At 43.8% G+C, this 19247-nt stretch overlaps 1 protein-coding gene across 1 annotated transcript in view; it reads right to left on the bottom strand.

Moving 5' to 3' along the window:
* Nucleotides 1-19247, bottom strand: part of LOC106600218 (protein-glutamine gamma-glutamyltransferase K) — a 38923-nt gene that overhangs the window by 9052 nt on the left and 10624 nt on the right. Inside the window, exons 4-7 of the mRNA XM_014191538.2 lie at nucleotides 6739-6990; nucleotides 4345-4463; nucleotides 4041-4148; nucleotides 3595-3772 (exon numbers count right to left, since the gene is read on the bottom strand). Of these exons, the coding sequence (XP_014047013.1) occupies nucleotides 3595-3772; nucleotides 4041-4148; nucleotides 4345-4463; nucleotides 6739-6990 (657 nt within the window). The remainder of the gene's footprint in view (nucleotides 1-3594; nucleotides 3773-4040; nucleotides 4149-4344; nucleotides 4464-6738; nucleotides 6991-19247) is intronic.

The following is a 19247-nucleotide window of genomic DNA, read 5'->3' as shown; positions in this document are numbered from 1 at the left end:
GGCAGGCGATCCATTCCAGCTTGGATCTCCTCCCATGTGTAGGATCCTTTCCCCTCCAAGATGTCCTCCCAACTCCAGTACTCCTTGTAGTCCATCTGTTGCGGCTCCCTCCTCCGCTGCTTGGTCCGTGTTTGGTGGGAGATTCTGTCACGGATGTCGTAGGGTAGAGACCAAGACGCAGCGGGAAAATGTACACTCATCTTCTTTTTATTAGGTGAAGAAGGAAAACACATAAACGTATACAAAACAAAACGAACTTGACAGTCTTGTCAGGCAAAACAGCTAAACAAGAACAATCTCCCACAAAAACCCATGAAAAACAAACTCCTAATTGTAGGACCCTCAATCAGAGGCAACAATAACCAGCTGCCTCCAATTGAAGGTCCAACCCCAATTAACTAAACATAGAAACACAAAAGACTAGATAGAACATAGAAATATACTAACATAGAAAAATGACTAACAAACCCGACTAATAAATAATAAATCAAATACCCCTCTACCTAAACACATACACAAAACACACCCTGAACCACATAAAACAAACACCCCCTGCCACGTCCTGACCAACAAATAACCCCTATACTGGTCAGGACGTGACAAGGACAGGAAAATTGTCAAATTCCTGCACTTATCAAGAGAACATACTAAACACAAATGCTTCATTTGTAGATATCTCTGAGTGTTGGAGCGTACCCCTGGCTCTCCGTAAATAAAAGGAAAAAAGAAAATGGTGCTGTCTGGTTTGCTTAACATAAAGAATTTGAAATTATGTTAAGCAAACCAGACAGCCCCATTTTCTTTTTCCCTTTTATTTACGGAGAGCCAGGGGTACGCTCCAACACTCAGAGACGGGGTACTGTCGCCGGACACTCTGGACGGGGCACTGTCGTTGGACACTCTGGAACTTTTGATACTAAATACAATTTTAGCAATTACATTTACTTTTGATACTTAAGTATATTTAAAACCAAATACTCAAGTATTATTTTACTGGGTGACTTTCACTTTTACTTGAGTCATTTTCTATTAAGGTATCTTTACTTTTACTCAAGTATGACAATTTGGTACTTTTTCCACCACTGCCAGAGAGTCAGCAACAAATGTGCCTGTGTGTCTGTGACAAAATTGTTAGGAATGAGAGGAATGCTGTCGGGGTATTTTGGGTAGATATCAGTTGTGGGACCCTATCAGAGGCACTGCTATGTGCTGCTCTGGGGTCAGCTACCGAGTGAGGGCCAACCTGATGTGATGGATAATGATATTGTTACTGTGTCTACCTCATTTCTACCAGCATGTCACATGTGCAACCAGAGGAAAAAAATTCTAGACCACCTTTACTCCACACAAAGAGACGTGTACAAAGCTCTCCCTCGCCCTCCATTTGGCAAATCTGACCATAATTATAGCCCCCTGATTCCTGCTTACAAGCAAAAACTAAAGCAGGAAGTACCAGTGACTCGCTCAATACAGAAGTGGTCAGATGAAAGGGATGCTAAGCTACAGTACTGTTTTGCTAGCACAGACTGGAATATGTTCTGGGATTCATCCGATGGCATTGAGGAGTATACCACAACAGTCAACGGCTTCATCAATAAGTGCATCGATGACGTTGTTCACACATTGACCGTATGTACATACCCCAACCATAAGCCATGGATTACAGGCAACAGCCGCAATGAGCTAAAGGCTAGAGCTGCTGGATTAATCCGGACGCTTATAAGAAATCCCGAAATTCCCTCACACGAACCATCAAACAGGCAAAGCGTCAATACAGGACAAAGATTGAATCTTACTAGACCGCCTCTGACACTCGTTGGGTGTGGCAAGGCTTGCAAACTATTACAGATTACAAAGGGAAACCCAGCCGCAAGGTGCCCAGTGAAGCAAGCCTACCAGATGACCTGAATGCCTTTTATGCTCGTTTTGAGGCAAGGAACACTGAAGCATGCATGAGAGCACCAGCTGTTCTAGACAACTGTATGATCACGCTCTCCGTAGGGGCCAGACGGATTACCAGGACGTATACTCAGAGCATGTGCGGATCAACTGGAGAGTGTCTTCACTGACATTTTCAACCTCTCCCTGACCGAGTCTGTAATACCTACATGTTTCAAGTAGACCACCATAGTCCCTGTGCCCAAGAACGCCAAGGTAACCCGCCTAAATGACTACCTCCCTGTAGAACTCACGTCTGTAGCAATGAAGTGCTTTGAAAGTATGGTCATGGCTCCCATCAACACCATCATCCTGGAAACCCTAGACTCACTACAATTCGCATAACGCCCCAACAGATCCACAGATGACGCAATCTCAATTGCACTCCGCACTACCCTTTCCCACCTGGACAAAAGGAACACACTATGTGAGAATGCTGTTTATTGACTACAGCTTAGTGTTGAACACCATAGTGCCCACAAAGCTCATCACTAAGCTAAGGACCCTGGGACTAAACTCATCTGCAACTGGATCCTGGACTTCCTGACGGGCCGCCCCCAGGTGGTAAGGGTAGGCAACAACACATCTGCCACGCTGATCCGCAACACGGAGGTCCTTCAGGAGTGCATGCTTAGTCCTCTCCTGTACTTCTTGTTCACCCAAGACTGCATGGCCAAGCCAACACCATCATTAAGTTTGCTGACAACACAATGGTGGTAGGCCTGATCACCGACAACGAAGAGACAGCCTATAGGGAGGAAGTCATAGACCTGGCAGTGTGGTGCCAGGACAATAACCTCTCCCTCAACGTAAGCAAGACAAAGGAGCCGATCGTGGCCCACTGGAAAAGTAGGGTCGAGCACGCCCCCATTCACATCGACGGGGCTGTAGCGGAGCGGGTCGAGATCTTCAAGTTCCTTGGTGTCTACATCACCAACAAACTATCATGGCTCGAATACACCAAGACTGTCATGAAGAGGGCATGATAACACATATTCTCCCTCAGGAGACTGAAAAGATTTGGCATGGGTCCCTAGATCCACAAACAATTATATAGCTGCACCATCGAGAGCATCCTGACGGGGTGCATCACCGCCTGGTATGGCAACTGCTCTGCATCCGACTGCAAGGCGCTACAGAGGGTAGTGCCTATGGCCCAGAAGACTCCAGCCACCCAAGTTATAGACTGTTCTCTGCTACCGCATGGCATGCGGCCCAGGAGCGCCAAGTCTAGGTCCAAAAAGGCTCCTTAAAAGCTTCTACCCCCAAGCCATAAGACAGCTGAACAATTAATAAAATGGCTACCCGGACTGTTTGCATTTTTTTACACTGCTGCTACTCGCTGTTTATTATCTATGCATATTCACTTTATCCCTACCTACATGTTCATATTGCCTTAATTACCTTGAATAACCTATAACAACACACATTTACTCGGTACCAGTACCCCCTGTATATAGCCTCATTATTGTTATTCTATTGTGTTACCATTTTTACTTTATTATATTATAATAATAAAAATATTATATTTTCTTAACTCTTATTTTTAAAACTGCATTGTTGGTTAAGGGCTTGTAAGTAAGCATTTCACGGTAAGGTCTACACCTTACCGGCGCATGTGACAAATAAAATGTGATTTGATTTGATTTGACACACCTGTGGTGGTGACCCCAGAGAAGACCCAGCACTGTCCGTATTTGACAGGCAGGCCTCCCTCCTTTTGGTACTTCTTCAGGATCTCCACACTGCCATTCCAGGCTGTAGGGGAAACTCCTCCTACATAGTTCCCTGACCAATTCCCTGCCAGGACCCCGTTGTCATCTTGGGAGTTGATCTGGAACGCAACAAAGGGAGAGACAGTTTTATTTTCAATAAGATAAAATACAGCAGCATGTGGTTGTTTTTATTTAACCAGGTAGGTCACTTTTTTTTTTTTTACCTTAACGTTATAGTAATGGTCATGAAATGAACATCAACATACCTCAACATATTTCAGATCAATGAACATACGCCAGGAATAGATAAACGGGAAAGTATGTGGAGTATGAGAAATAAGAAATATGCTCACTACTGGAGGTCATATAAGTTGACAGGTAACTCACCATGGCAGATATGACTCTGACCACGTTGACAGGGTCCCCTCTACCAGGCGGAGGGATCTCACTCTTCTCCAGCACATAGAGACAGGCCTCCAGCATCCCCTCAAGGAACTGAACAGCACAGAGAGTGGGAAACAGACAGACAGGCAGAGATGGAAGACATGATAGGGGTCAACCAATGAATAAATGACTGTTATTCTGTGGTTCATAAATGACTTGAACGACTGTGGTTTTCGGAATGACTGGAATTCACAGAAATACTTCATCGCAACCACACTTGATTTTTAATTCCCTCCCTGTCTCGTACTTGTCCGTAGTTCCACGTGCGACCTCCAATCTGTTTCTCTGTGCCGTAGTAGAGTCTTCCTGTGTCATTCAGCACATACTCCTTCTTCTCCTCCTCATCATCCATGTACACTGTGTCATCTTAGGGGGAGTGGGAAGGGGGACAAAGATTAGGTATACATTTATCAGTTATGCATTGCAAAAATTATTAGTTTAATTTATAGTTTTTCTTAACATTTCTGAAATGTAATCTGGTGTAAAGTCCACAACACAGTCAAATCTGCCACAAATAACTATTTTGATAAACACCGGGGAGAATCAGACAGAGAGGCCAGGATAGGGTTCACTGTTATTTGCTGAATATCTGGACCATACAAAGCATGGAGAGTGAGAGTAGCCAGGAGAGGGTTAATCACTACTAGCAAAATGTCTGGACTTCACAAAGGATGGAGAGTGAGTGTAGCCAGGAGAGGGTTAATCACTACTAGCAAAATGTCTGGACTACACAAAGCATGGAGAGTGTTTACTAGTACTAGAGACCAGAATAAGTTTAAATGTTGCTAGCACAGTGAGGGGCCTTGCGCTCACTGAGGGGCCTTGCTCATTTAGAGGAAAAGGGCTGGATTGTGTGAAATCATCGTAAAGGGATAATACAGTGGAGTAAGGACCCTCTGGGAATATCTGGTTCTCTCTTTTCCATCCGTTTGTTGTCTTTACTGACCACATGGACGTGATTATCTGTGTGAGACACTGTGAAACAGGAGAAAGCTGTTTGGGAGGAGGGACAAGAAGAAAGGGAGGCAGAGGAAAAAGCTAGAGGGGGGACGGAGGGAGGGAGAACTAGCAGAAGGGGCAGAGAGGAAACGACATGCTTGGGAGCAGTGGTCAAAATGGGATGTGGGAAGGAAGAGGTACAAAAAGGCTCCACAAACTAATGGAGGGAGAGGACGCTATAAAGAGGGAGTGGTAGAATCGCAAGGAGGAAGGGAGGAAGGGCAGAGGTTGTGTAGAGGTTTTATTGCAGGATCTAGCAGCTGAGATTTGGCTGGCTTTACTCCTTAATAAACATCTACAGCACGTGGAGAGAGAGAGAGAGAGAGAGAGAGAGAGAGAGAGAGAGAGAGAGAGAGAGAGAGAGAGCAAGGGAGGGAGAGCAAGGGAGGGAGAGCAGATTGCCTCCAGCAGCTGTATTACTGTCATATTCTCCCTACGGCGCAAGGCAGTTTGTACAGGAATTGCGCAGAAGTTCTCTTGTTCTAACTCCAGAAACCTCAAAATACAGGATTGATTGAAAAGACAATATAGCAACATAAGGGAAAACAGGCCAAGCAGGCCAACATGTCAATTGGCAAAGACCATAGTCCCAAGCAAATGTACGTGTTGTCTTGACGTGCAACCAGAGAATGAAACAAACATTCTGGGTCACACTGGGTCAAGCTGTAACTTTATGATGGATAGCAGCACATTATTGGGCAGTGAGCTGAGTTTCCCGCCTATGTGCAAATTTACATTAGCGCTTCTCTGAGAGACCAAGAGGCTAAATAGAGCACAGTCCTAGAGCCAGCCTCTGTTAGACACTGAGGGTACACAACATTAGGAACGACTGGTCTTTCCATGACATAGAAGGTGAATCCAGGTGAAAGCTATGATCCCTCATTGATGTCACCTGTTTAATCCACTTCAATCTGTGTAGATGAAGGAGAGGAGACAGGTTAAAGGATTTTTAATCCTTGAGACAATTGAGACATGGATTGTGTGTGTGGCATTCAGAGGGTGAATGGGCAAGAAAGAAGATTTAAGTGCCTTTGGTATGGCAGTAGGTTCCAGGCGCACCAGTTTGTGTCAAGAACTGCAACGCATCTGGGTTTTTCATGCTCAACAGTTTCCCATGAATAACAAGAATGATCCACCACCCAAAGGACATCCAGCCAACTTGACATAACCGTGGGAAGCATTAGAGTTAACATGGGCTAGCATCCCGATGGAACTCTTTCGACTCCTTGTACACCATGCCCCGACTTATTGAGGCTGTTCTCAGGGCAAAAGGGGGTGCAACTCAATATTGGGAAGGTGTCCCTAATGTTTTGTACACTCAGTGTGTAAACCCTAGCTCTTTTGAACTCTACGTCTACTCTGTGATCTGTCACTTAGTCCTGGTGTTTAGATTGGGCCATAAGTCTGTTCCTATAGCAATGGAATAACAACATTGAAACATTAGACTTATATACAGCATTGAAGCTGAACTGTGATACAATGGAATACCTTTGTTTGACCCACTGTGTCAACTTTAGGTGAGCACGGGGGTTGGGGTTGGCACTTCAGTGGCAATGGTATGGTTCTTAACGTGCAGACCAATATTTATTTTTCTCCCCCTTCTCTCTCATTCCTTCCTCCCTCATTTCCCAACAGTCTTTACCTTCACACCAGGGGTTGAACAGCATGACGATGTCTTTCCTGGTGTCGTGTGTGGTTGCAGACTCGCCCTTCGGAGACTCCACGGTCACGGTGAGCTTGTACTGGCCAATCACAGCTTTGGCATGCGAGTTGACGGACAGCTTGATCCTGTTGCCGTTCCGCTCCACTATCTTGGCCTCCCAGCGGTCGTCTTCCAACTCTTCCACCAACTGAATGATGACGTGCGTGTTCTTTGACACCATGGGGAGGGGTCCTGTCAGACACATTAGTAAACGGTTTGTCAGGTTATCATTTATGGTCATCATAAGCTTGTGCCAAATGGTGCCCTTATATAGTGTAGTGCACTATAGGGAATAGAGGGGCCATTTCAGGTAAAGCTTCAGGGGGATTGAAGCAGTGTAATATTGGTGGAATATCATTGTAATAACAGTGTAGTGGTGCCTGAAACCCATCTCAACAAACTATGCAGTGTTCAGGACCATTGTGTTACTCCAAAAGATCGCCGTAAAGATTGATTGTTCTCTTATCTCTGATGGAAACCGTACCAACCCACATCGAATTCCTACTGCACCTTTCTTGGACTTAAGCCCTCACCCTTCACACAGAAAAGGTCCACAATACACACGCAATAATTGAAACCTGCTTTCAGTAAAATACACCATACACACACACTAGTGTATGCACACATGCACACACACAGCTAACAGCTACACTTGACTGGCACACACATTCTATTGCAGAGGCAGGAATCACATTCTTCACATAACCAGAGGGATGGAAATTCCAATACCGTCACACTCCACTTGGCAAATGCCAATGCTGACTATTTATACAGAGTGAATGTGTGTGTAATTGCATGTAATTGCATGTGTGAAACAGCAAGAAAAAGCTCTGCAAACTATACCAGTTAAACACTGTCTTGTATTGAATTGACCTTAAAAGAGTTGAAATAAAGGTAAGATAGTGGAATGACAACGAGCAGCCTTTAAAGGTAACGTGTAGTCTGCTGTGCAGGAAAGTGAGGAAACCACAGTATCCACACCACTGTAATTCAGAGCCTGTTGTGCCAGAGAGTGACAGTGCCAAAACCAAATGTAAACCACAAGTGTGTCACTGTTATGCAGTTCAGTTCAGCTTAGGTAAACAGAGCTTAGTACTGTGAAAACTCCACTGAGAGCAAATACACAGAACGTCTTCACACATACAGTGGGGTCTGAAGTTATTGACACCCCTTGATAAAGACGAGCCAAAATTGGCCGTATCAAATGAATAATTGAAATACTGAGCTATGTTGTATGCTCAAAACATATGGGAGAATATATTATTTTATACTAATACAACTGCTCAGAGAAAGAGATTTTGTTTATCAAGTACTCATTTTGATAATCTTCGTCTGTGCTTACCGACTGTCCTCTTCAATTCAAACCAGAGGTTTTCAATGGGATTTAAGAAATGGCAATTGCAAAATGTTGATTTTGTGGTCAACCATTTCTTTGTGGATTTTGATGTGTGCTTGGGGTTATGGTCTTGCTGGAAGACCCACTTGCGGCCAAGTTTCCTGGCAGAGGCAAAGTTCACAATGCTGTTGACCTTAACAAGGGCCCCAGGACCAGTGGAAGCAAAATAGTCCCATAACATCCAGTGGTGTGTATTCATGGTTGCCAAGGGAAGCCAGACTTCCCCCAAAAATGTACCAAGAAATGTTAAAAAATATATTTTGTCTCTCTGTGTTTCATAATTCTCCTTCAATTCGCAAGAGGCTGAATGTATCTCACCAGAAAAAGCATCTAAGTGAGCGAAACAACTTCCCACTGTCTCTGTATGTGTATCCCATCTATCGGATGCTGTCTGGTCAAAAAGAGTATGGCATTGTTGCCGCCTGTAGCATTGAATGCAAGGAAAGCCAGCGAGCATTTGGCCTCCCTTTATAAAATAATAGCCAATCAGTGTTGAGCTAAACTGAGCTCAACTGTGAATGGTTCTGGCGCACCAAAAAAAGGGTCAAGGGAAGCCCATTTGGATTTAGCTTCACACCAATCACATCACATCAAAAGCCATACGTCATTGACATATTTTTAATTTTTTATTATTGCAACTCGCTGTGTTGTTGTCCTTTGATGGCTAGCTAGCTAAAATTGGCCCTTTCCTAAATTAGCCATGGATGGAGATAGAGATTTGGACTTGTGGTTTTACTTAATTCTCCGTTCTGGCCAATGATTATGATTGCAATTCTGATCCAACCATAAATTCATACATTGTGCCTCTGGCTTGAGAGGATGGAAGTTCAATATGTAGCTATATGTAGTAGGCTAATGCTTATATTTGGATGTAGTCTATCACAGTGCCATCCATTTTGTCACCAAAGCCCCATATACTATCCACCACTGCGACCTGTATGCTCTCGTTGGCTGGCCCTCACTACATATTCGTCGCCAAACCCACTGGTTCCAGGTCATCTATAAGTCCTTGCTAGGTAAAGCCCCGCCTTATCTCAGCTCACTGGTCACCATAGCAACACCCACCCGTAGCACGCGCTCCAGCAGGTATATTTCACTGGTCATCCCCAAACCCAACCCAACTTACATTGGTCGCCTTTCCTTCCAGTTCTCTATTGCCAATGACTGGAACTAATTTCAAAAATCCCTGAAGCTGGAGTCTTATATCTCCCTCTCTAACTTTAAGCATCAGCTGTCAGAGCAGCTAACCGATCACTGTACCTGTACACAGCCAATCTGCAAATAGCCCACCCAACTACCTCATCCCCATATTGTTACTTGTCCTCTTGCTATTTCGCACCCCAGTATCTCTACATGCACATCATCATCTGCACATCTATCACTCTAGTAATTTTAATTATTTTGCCTCTATGGCCTATTTATTGCCTTACCTCCCTACTCTTCTACATTTTCACACACTGTACATATATTTTTCTATTGTGATATTGACTGTACGTTTGTTTATGTGTGCACTGCTTTGCTTTATCTTTGCCAGGTCGCAGTTGTAAATTAGAACTTGTTCTCAACTGGTTAAATAAAGGTGAAATAAATAAATAACAAATATTTATTTTTGCAATATTCAATTGGTAATTGGACTCGGGAGAGGCAAAGGTCAAGAGTTGTGTGTCCTCTGAAACACAACCCAGCCAAGCTGCACTGCTTCTTGACACAATGCTCATTTAACCAGGAAGCCAGCCACATCAATGTGTCGGAGAAAACACCGTACACCTGGCGACCATGTACGCATTGCGCCCGGCCCACCACAGGAGTGGCTAGAGCATGATGAGACAAGGACAACCCAGCCAGCCAAACCCTCCTCTAACCCGGACGATGCTGGCCAATTGTGTGCTGCCTCACAGCCAGCTGCAACACAGCCTGGGATCAAACCAGCATCTGAAGAGACACAGCTAGCACTGTCTTAGACCGCTGCGCCCTCAGGAGGCCATAGTAGGCTAATGTTAACTAGCTGGCCCATCATTGCCCATGAAAGGAAGTTAGGCTAGCGAGCAAACATTAACTTGATTGACCATGCTGTAGGTCATGTAACTGTTTGATTAAATGCAATATGTTTTGTAGACTCCAGCGAACAGATGTTGCTCTCCGGTTTTGTGATGAAAAAGGTGTCGTTGAATTTATTCTGCCGCTATGTCTTCTTATTGTCTCGGCCTTAGGCTTATATATCACGGTGGCAAGGCATATGAACTAACAGGTTATAGAGTGGCGCAGTGGTCTAAGACACTACATCTCAATACAGGAGGTGTCACTGCAGTACCTGGTACGAATCCAGGCTGCATCACATCCGGCTGTGATTGGGAGTCCCGTAGGGCTGCACACAATTGGCCGAGTGTAGTCCGGGTTTGGCCGTTATTGTAAATAAGAATGTCTTCTTGACTAGTTAAATAAAGAATAGGTTAAAAAAATAGAGCAAACAATGCAATTATCACAACACATAGGTTGTAATATATATATTTTTTCCTGGCTTTTCTTCCTCAGTGATTTTACCCACTCACAGCTACTGGTAACATTAAAGATCCACCACCATATTTTACAGTAGGTATGGGGTTATTTTCTTCTTATGCATCCTGATTTCAACGTTAAACCCACCACTGGTGTGCGTGGCCAAAGAGCTCTATTTTCATGTAATCTGACCATAGCACTGGTTTCCACCCAAGTGCCAATGCTGTGTAGCAAACTCCAGGTGTTTACATTTGTTGGATGACATGAAAATAGAGCTCTTTGGCCATGCACAGCAGTGGTGGGTTTGACGTTGAAATGAGAATGCATAAGAGTCTTTCTATAAATAAAGGGACCAATATGTGACATCAGAGTCAACATTTCAAAATGGTTTGATATACATTTAAATATGATTTTCTTGTAGCTTCACATGTGTAGTTACAGGAATAAGAGTCTAGATATAGGCACAATGAGACCATACTGTAACTCCTAGCAACAACAAATCATCTACATGTCATTCAAAATGTCACATGAAACATATTCTTTGTCATGCCTCGTAGCCAGGGCTGTTTGTGCTTTAGTCAACTTCTCTATCAATTATAGACATGCCTAAACCTATTTAAATATATATATATATATATATATATATATATATATATATATATATATATTAAGGGTTCTGTCAACAAAATCATTGACAATAATAACAAATAATGAAATCATTATAATCAGTAAACTCTTCAAGCAGTGTTTGTGTGTGAAAACTAGACATCATGTTCTTGCTTCCTCTGTCCTTGTTTCCTCCACTCCTTTCCTTGAAAGTGCATTGGAGCCCAATGTGCTTTGAGAGGGAGTTGAGCAATGGAGGAAACAAGGGGAGAATCTCAATTGCATTTCATTCATTCCTCTCACCTTTTCCCTTCCCTTGTGTACTTTAATGCACAACACATAAGCTGTATGTGACCAAGCGAAAAAAACTTCCCAAGCCAAACCATATCATAACAATCATGAGATACAGTATACAGTCAGTAAGCAGTTTAGCAGTTACACCGGCAGGCACTGGTGGCAGTACATTTATAAAACCAATAGCTTACCTTGACTTAGAAGAGTTCCAGTGTTGTGTTGGATAGTCATAGCCAGCTAGCTAACATAGCATCCCTCTGCTTGAGCCAGGTGTTCGAGTAGGCTAAACTAGCTAGCTGCATATGCTAGCTAAGTATGTACAAAAAAAGCATCTCTCTTTCGCTCTCTTGCTTCTCCTTAATTTTTAAAGAAATGTATTTGTTCAAAACTGTTCAACTATTGTCTTCCTCTCTTTGAGTCAGCGACTCACCACATTTCATTCATTGCGGTGCTAGCTAGCTGTAGATTATGCTTTCAGTACTAGATTCATTCTCTGATCCTTTGACTGTGTGGACAGCATGTCAGTTCATGCTGCAAGAGCTCTGATAGGTTGGAGGACATCCTCCGGAAGTTATAATAATTACTGTCTATGGAAGGGGGTGAGAACCATGAGCCTCCCAGGTTTTGTATTGAAGTCAACAGACCCAGAGGAGGACGAAAGCTAGCTGTCCTTCGGCTACACCATGGTGCTATCCTACAGAGTGCTGTTGAGGCCACTGTAGACCTTCATTGCAAAACAGTGTGTTTTAATAAATTATTTGTTGACGTGAATATATTTAGTATAGTTTATAAATGTTTCACAATTTTTATTTTTATGAAATTCACTGGAGGAAGATGGTCCTCCCCTTCCTCATCTGAGGAGCCTCCAATGGCCTATACATGGTATGGGAATACTTGTCTAGAACACATCCATCCGTTCACATCGTAATGACAAAGTTTATATTTTGCTTAGATGTGCTCCATCTAAAGTGTACCAAATTATTCAACTCAGTTTCTCTTTCAAGTACCATCTCGCAATGCGCCTGCCCTGTGTGTCTGTGGGAAATGTGGGAAAGGGCCATTGTCGCCATAGCCACATCAAAGATTTTTTTTATATCTAAACCAAGATAGACCACAGCCTGGGCAGAACAAGCAAGGAAGTGGGCAGAACAAGCAAGGAGGTGGGCAGAGCCAAGCACGAGCTAGCGAGATCCTGTTGGTGCGTTCTAGCATCATCTGCATATTTCTTCTAGGGAACGCCTACTTTGTGAAGTGCGTGTGTACCATAACTCAATTCGCCTTTGCACTCATTATAAACAATGCAATTTTTTACAAAGGATAAAGTCTACAACATTTAGTCCACTCTTTTCATAACAGATTGTAGTTGTGGGAACAGAAAACTGTATTGAGATCAAACATTTCAAATGTGTAGAAAATCGGCCAAATCCATGTAATTTCATCTTCTCGCACTGCCGGACAGTGGGCTTCCACTGAGTGGAAACGCTAAGCGGATGCTTCACATTGATACACCCAGTAAAATATCTGTCTCATTGATCTATCTGTGGCCACGTATTCTGCACTCGCCCTGGGAAGAGATGAACTGCAAGTTGAACTTGTTAGAAAGACTCGTAAATTGATAGTACAGTTTGTTTAGGTGATTTTACAGCTACCCATCTACTTCACATGCTGATATTGACTTTGGTATTATTGTATGTAGTTACATTTGTCAGCTAGCTAGCTACCTAGCTAGTTAGCCAGCCAGCCCAGTGAGAGAGCATTGCATTATGGTTTTAGTAGTCGACTTCAGCTGCAACAGATTTCCACAACGATTTTCACGTTGCTACCTATGTCAAATTTTATGTTCCTTTTGATGGCACAGAAGGCCCTTCTTGCCTTGTCTCTCAGATCGTTCACATCTTTGTGGAAGTTACCTGTGGCGCTGATGTTTAGGCTGAGGTATGCATAGGTTTTGTATACTTTAGGGCAACGGTGTCTAGATGTAATTTGTATTCGTGGTCCTGGGAACTGGACCTTTTTTGGAACACCATTATTTTTGTGTACTGAGATTTACTGTCAGGGCCCAGGTCTGACAGAATCTTTGCAGAAGATCTAGGTGCTGCTGTAGGCCCTCCTTGGCTGGGGACTGAAGCACCAGACCATCAGCAAACAGTAGACATTTGACTTCAGGTTCTAGTAGGGTGAGGCTGGGTGCTGCAGACTGTTCTACTGCCCTTGCCAATTGTGTATATATATATATATATACACACAATTGGCAAGGGCAGTAGAACAGTCTGCAGCACCCAGCCTCACCCTACTAGAACCTGAAGTCAAATGTCTACTGTTTGCTGATGGTCTGGTGCTTCAGTCCCCAGTTATAAATACCCTGCTCAAAAAAATAAAGGGAACACTAAAATAACACATCCTAGATCTGAATGAATGAAATAATCAATGGAAATCCAATTTATCAACCCATGGAGGTCTGGATTTGGAGTCACACTCAAAATGAAAGTGGAAAACCACACTACAGGCTGATCCAACTTTGATGTAATGTCCTTAAAACAAGTCAAAATGAGGCTCAGTAGTGTGTGTGGCCTCCACGTGCCTGCATGACCTCCCTACAACGCCTGGGCATGCTCCTGATGAGGTGGCGGATGGTCTCCTGAGGGATCTCGTCCCAGACCTGGACTAAAGCATCCGCCAACTCCTGGACAGTCTGTGGTGCAACGTGACGTTGGTGGATGGAGCGAGACATGATGTCCTAGATGTGCTCAATTGGATTCAGGTCTGGGGAACGGGCGGGCCAGTCCATAGCATCAATGCCTTCCTCTTGCAGGAACTGCTGACACACTCCAGCCACATGAGGTCTAGCATTGTCTTGCATTAGGAGGAACCCAGGGCCAACCGCACCAGCATATGGTCTCACAAGGGGTCTGAGGATCTCATCTCGGTACCTAATGGCAGTCAGGCTACCTCTGGCGAGCACATGGAGGGCTGTGCGGTCCCCCAAAGAAATGAACCTGCTTTCATCTGTGAAGAGCACAGGGCGCCAGTGGCGAATTTGCCAATCTTGGTGTTCTCTGGCAAATGCCAAACGTCCTGCACGGTGTTGGGCTGTAATCACAACCCCCACCTGTGGATGTCAGGCCCTCATACCACCCTCATGGAGTCTGTTTCTGACCGTTTGAGCAGACACATGCACATTTGTGGCCTGCTGGAGGTCATTTTGCAGGGCTCTGGCACTGCTCCTCCTGCTCCTCCTTGCATAAAGGCGGAGGTAGCGGTCCTGCTGCTGGGTTGTTGCCCTCCTACGGCCTCCTCCACGTCTCCTGATGTACTGGCCTGTCTCCTGGTAGCGCCTCCATGCTCTGGACACTATGCTGACAGACACAGCAAACCTTCTTGCCACAGCTCGCATTGATGTGCCATCCTGGATGAGCTGCACTACCTGAGCCACTTGTGTGGGTTGTAAACTCCGTCTCATGCTACCACTAGAGTGAAAGCACCGCCAGCATTCACAAGTGACCAAAACATCAGCCAGGAAGCATAGGAACTGAGAAGTGGTCTGTGGTCCCCACCTGCAGAACCACTCCTTTATTGGGGGTGTCTTGCTAATTGCCTATAATTTCCACCTGTTGTCTATTCCATTTGCACAACAGCATGTGAAATTTATTGTCAATCAGTGTTGCTTCCTAAGTGGACAGTTTGATTTCACAGAAGTGTGATTGACTTGGAGTTACATTGTGTTGTTTAAGTGTTCCCTTTATTTTTTTGAGCAGTATATATATATATATATATATATAGTATGGGGATTACATTGGGGGGATACAGGTAGCACAAGAGGTCATTTTTTTATGTTGAGATAATTTCCTTATTAATTCCTATAATTGGCACTGTTCATTTGGGCTGGCAGGTAGCCTAGTGGTTAGAGCGTTGGACCAGTAACTGCAAGGTTGCTAGATCAAATCCCTGAGCTGACAAGATAAAAATGTGTTGTTCTGCCCGTGAACAAGGCAGTTAACCCGCTGTCATTGTAAATAAGAATTTGTTCTTAACTGACTTGCCTGTTTAAGTAAATCCTGTTTTGACTAATTTAATAGAGTGGGTTAGGTCTGCTATATACCAAATTATCATACCCCCTGAGTCTCTTCCCTGTTCCACACATGGTAGTTTGGTGGATGGGACTACCAGCTCTCTTTAACCTAGAGGGAAACCAGTGGTTCCATCTCCTTTATACCATGTTTATTGTAGGATGACAATGTCTTTATTTTCAATTTCTTTGATGAAGTCTGGGTTCCTGCTCTTTAGGCCAAAAGATGACCTCAGACCTTGTATATTCCAGGATGAGATTGTAAAAGATTTGTGTTCCATAGTGTCCAGTGTTGATTTTGTGTGGTTTAGGTCCAAACCATTACAGTAGGTGTGAGCAGAGCATGTTGAGCATGTGATACATACCTCTTAGGTCGCAGGATGGGGCTTTGGCAGGTGTAATAGTGGGGGTTGGGCCTGTTGCTCTGCTCATGGCCTGGACATATGTCCTGCTGTCATGTTGAGGTCCTTGCTGCAGGGGCGGGGGGCATGGGTTGGGCAGAAGGAGCATAGGTCTGATATGGGGGGGGGGGCTATATAGAGTGTGGCCAGGGTTTGCTTGGGGTGGTCTTAGCTGGTTGGGGTATGGCTGTTGATGCAGTGGTCTGGGTGTAGGTCCTCTTGACGTGGGTTCTCTCAGTGCAGGTCATTTAGGAGGGGGTCTTGCAAGTCTGCGAGGGTGTCTCGCTGGTCTGGGCGGGGTGTCCATTGCTCTGTTGTTCCTGTGTGAGGTGCTGCGGCTATGGTTGAGGGTCCTGGCAAAAGTTGTGATTGCTGCCTTGTAGAGGCGAACCTGGTCGTAAAGGCTGTTCAAGTCCAGGGTGGAGTGGTGGGCCAGGAAGACATTAGGTTTTGAGGCACAGTCTTGCTGGACTATTTTGTGGGTTTGTTCTGTCTGTATTGTGTGGACTAGCTCTCTCAGCTATTTGAGCAGCTAACCAATCGCTGCAGCTGTACATAGCCCATCTGTAAATAGCCCATCCAATCTACCTACCTCATCCCCATATTGTTTTTTTTATTTACTTTTCTGCTCTTTTGCACATTTGCTAAATTGTAATTACTTCGCTACTATGGCCTATTTATTGCCTTACCTTCTCATGCCATGCTTATTTATTTATTTTATATTGTGTTATTGACTGTATGCTTGTTTATTCCATGTGTAACTCTGTGTTGTTGTTTGTGTCGCACTGCTTTGCTTTATCTTGGCCAGGTCGCAGTTGTAAATGAGAACTTGTTCTCAACTAGCCTACCTGGTTAAATAAAGGTGAAATAAATAAAAAAAATATATATATTTTTAATTTGCGCAGCCATGTCCTGCACCATTACTGTCCCAGACTTGTAGACATTGATAGATGCAGGCAGTTTATTTGAAAAGGTCAAAGGTAAAATTGAGCCCCCTATAAATTTACCTGACACCCCTGTGCACTCCTCCACCATGTTTTCCTTTTCATCCTTCTCTGTTTCGGAAGTGTGTAAAGCCCTGAAAGAAATTGATATAAAAAAATCCCCTGGACCTGATGAACTAGACCCCCGCCTCCTACACCTAGTCGCTGACATCATTGCTCCCCCCTTAACATGTATTTTTAACCTTACGCTTGATGTTAAGGAAATCCCCAAGTTATGGAAATCTGCTTTTGTACTGCCTCTCCTGAAAGGTGGAGATCCCTCGCTACTTGACAACTATCGACCCATTTCAAAATTGTCTGTACTATCAAAGGTACTGGAGTACTTAGTTAGTAGGCAGCTAAAGACCTACTTCCAAGAAAACAATATTTTAAATGGAATGCAATCAGGTTTTAGGTCTGGCCACAGCACTGTTTCAGCAACATTGAAGGTTTTAAATTACATCCACTGTGCTCTTGATAAGAAGTTACATTGTGTGTCTGTTTTTATTGATTTGTCGAAGGCTTTTGACACCGTGGACCATGCTGTGTTAGTGCAAAGGTTAAAATGTTGTGGAATTACTGGTCATGGTCTAAATTAGTTTATAAATTACCTATCAAATCGTACACAATGTGTAATGGCGGATGGTTCCAAATCTGAGTTCATAGAGGTGTGCTCAGGTGTTCCGCAAGGTTCTATTTTGGGCCCACTGTTGTTCATTTTGTATATCAACAACATTGGGGATCTTATTGAAACAGAGGATGTTCATTTTTATGCAGATGATACTGTTCTTTATTCAAGTGGTAGTAGTTTATCTTTAGCTTTTGAAAATGCCCAAAGAGCATTTAACATCATACAACAGAATCTGTACGATTTAAAGCTGATTCTAAATTTGAGTAAATCAAAATGCATGGTATTTTCAAATGCCAGGCATGTTACAAATCATGTCATTGCTACATTGGCTGGACATAATATAGAGCAAGTTAAAGTATACAAATATTTGGGTGTGTGGGTTGATGATAAGCTGAGCTTCACTGTGCATGTAGACAACTTGATAAGGAAGCTGAATTCCTTATCAAGCTGATAATTCCTTACCAAGCTGAAAATAGGATTTTATTACCGGCATAAGGCTTGCTATTCTTTTGAGGCCAGGAAGGAGCTGGTACGATGTACATTACTGTCGGTTTTAGATTTGAGTGATGTTATATATATGCAGGCACAGCCACTACCCTGAGAGCACTTGATTCAGTGTATCATGCAGCTCTCAGGTTCATTACAAATCAGAAACGTCTAACACATCATTGTGATCTCTACAGCGCTGTTGGCTGGTCGTCATTGACCTTCCGTAGGCTTAAACACTGGTATACACTGATTTATAAGGCCATATTGGGTAAAATGCCATTTTATCTCTGTTCTTTTTTAGTTTGGTCAGTAAATAAGTATCAATTACGGTCCCATTCTGATTTGCTTCTAACAGTACCAAAAATTAGAACAGGTCATGGTAGGAATAGTTTTAGTTACTCAGCTCCGTGGTCCTGGAATTCTCTCTTGAACATTTTAAAATGTGATGATCTAGTTTCGTTGGCGGAGTTTAAACACTTGATCGATGTATATATTATAGAAGAGTGTAATTGTTTAGGCCAGCTGTTTTTAGTCAAGATGTTTGTGTTTTTAAATGTAATATGTTTTTGTTGTACTGTATGTGTGTTTACAGTTTTTGTCTTCTCCAGACCATTTCCGGAGACCTTCTCCCCTACCTCACCTCGCTCATCAACTCATCCTTGACCGCTGGCTACGTCCCTTCCGTCTTCAAGAGAGCGAGAGTTGCACCCCTTCTGAAAAAACCTACACTCGATCCCACCGATGTCAACAACTACAGACCAGTATCCCTTCTTTCTTTTCTCTCCAAAACTCTTGAACGTGCCGTCCTTGGCCAGCTCTCCTGCTATCTCTCTCAGAATGACCTTCTTGATCCTAATCAGTCAGGTTTCAAGACTGGGCATTCAACTGAGACTGCTCTTCTCTGTGTCACGGAGGCTCTCCGCACTGCTAAAGCTAACTCTCTCTCCTCTGCTCTCATCCTTCTAGACCTATCTGCTGCCTTTGATACTGTGAACCATCAGATCCTCCTCTCCACCCTCTCCGAGTTGGGCATCTCCAGAGCGGCCCACCCTTGGATTGCGTCCTACCTGGCAGGTCGCTCCTACCA

The sequence above is a fragment of the Salmo salar genome, chromosome ssa03 (genome assembly GCF_905237065.1).
Source record: "Salmo salar chromosome ssa03, Ssal_v3.1, whole genome shotgun sequence".
NCBI lineage: Eukaryota > Metazoa > Chordata > Actinopteri > Salmoniformes > Salmonidae > Salmo > Salmo salar.
This window is presented reverse-complemented; position numbering and strand designations above follow the sequence as displayed.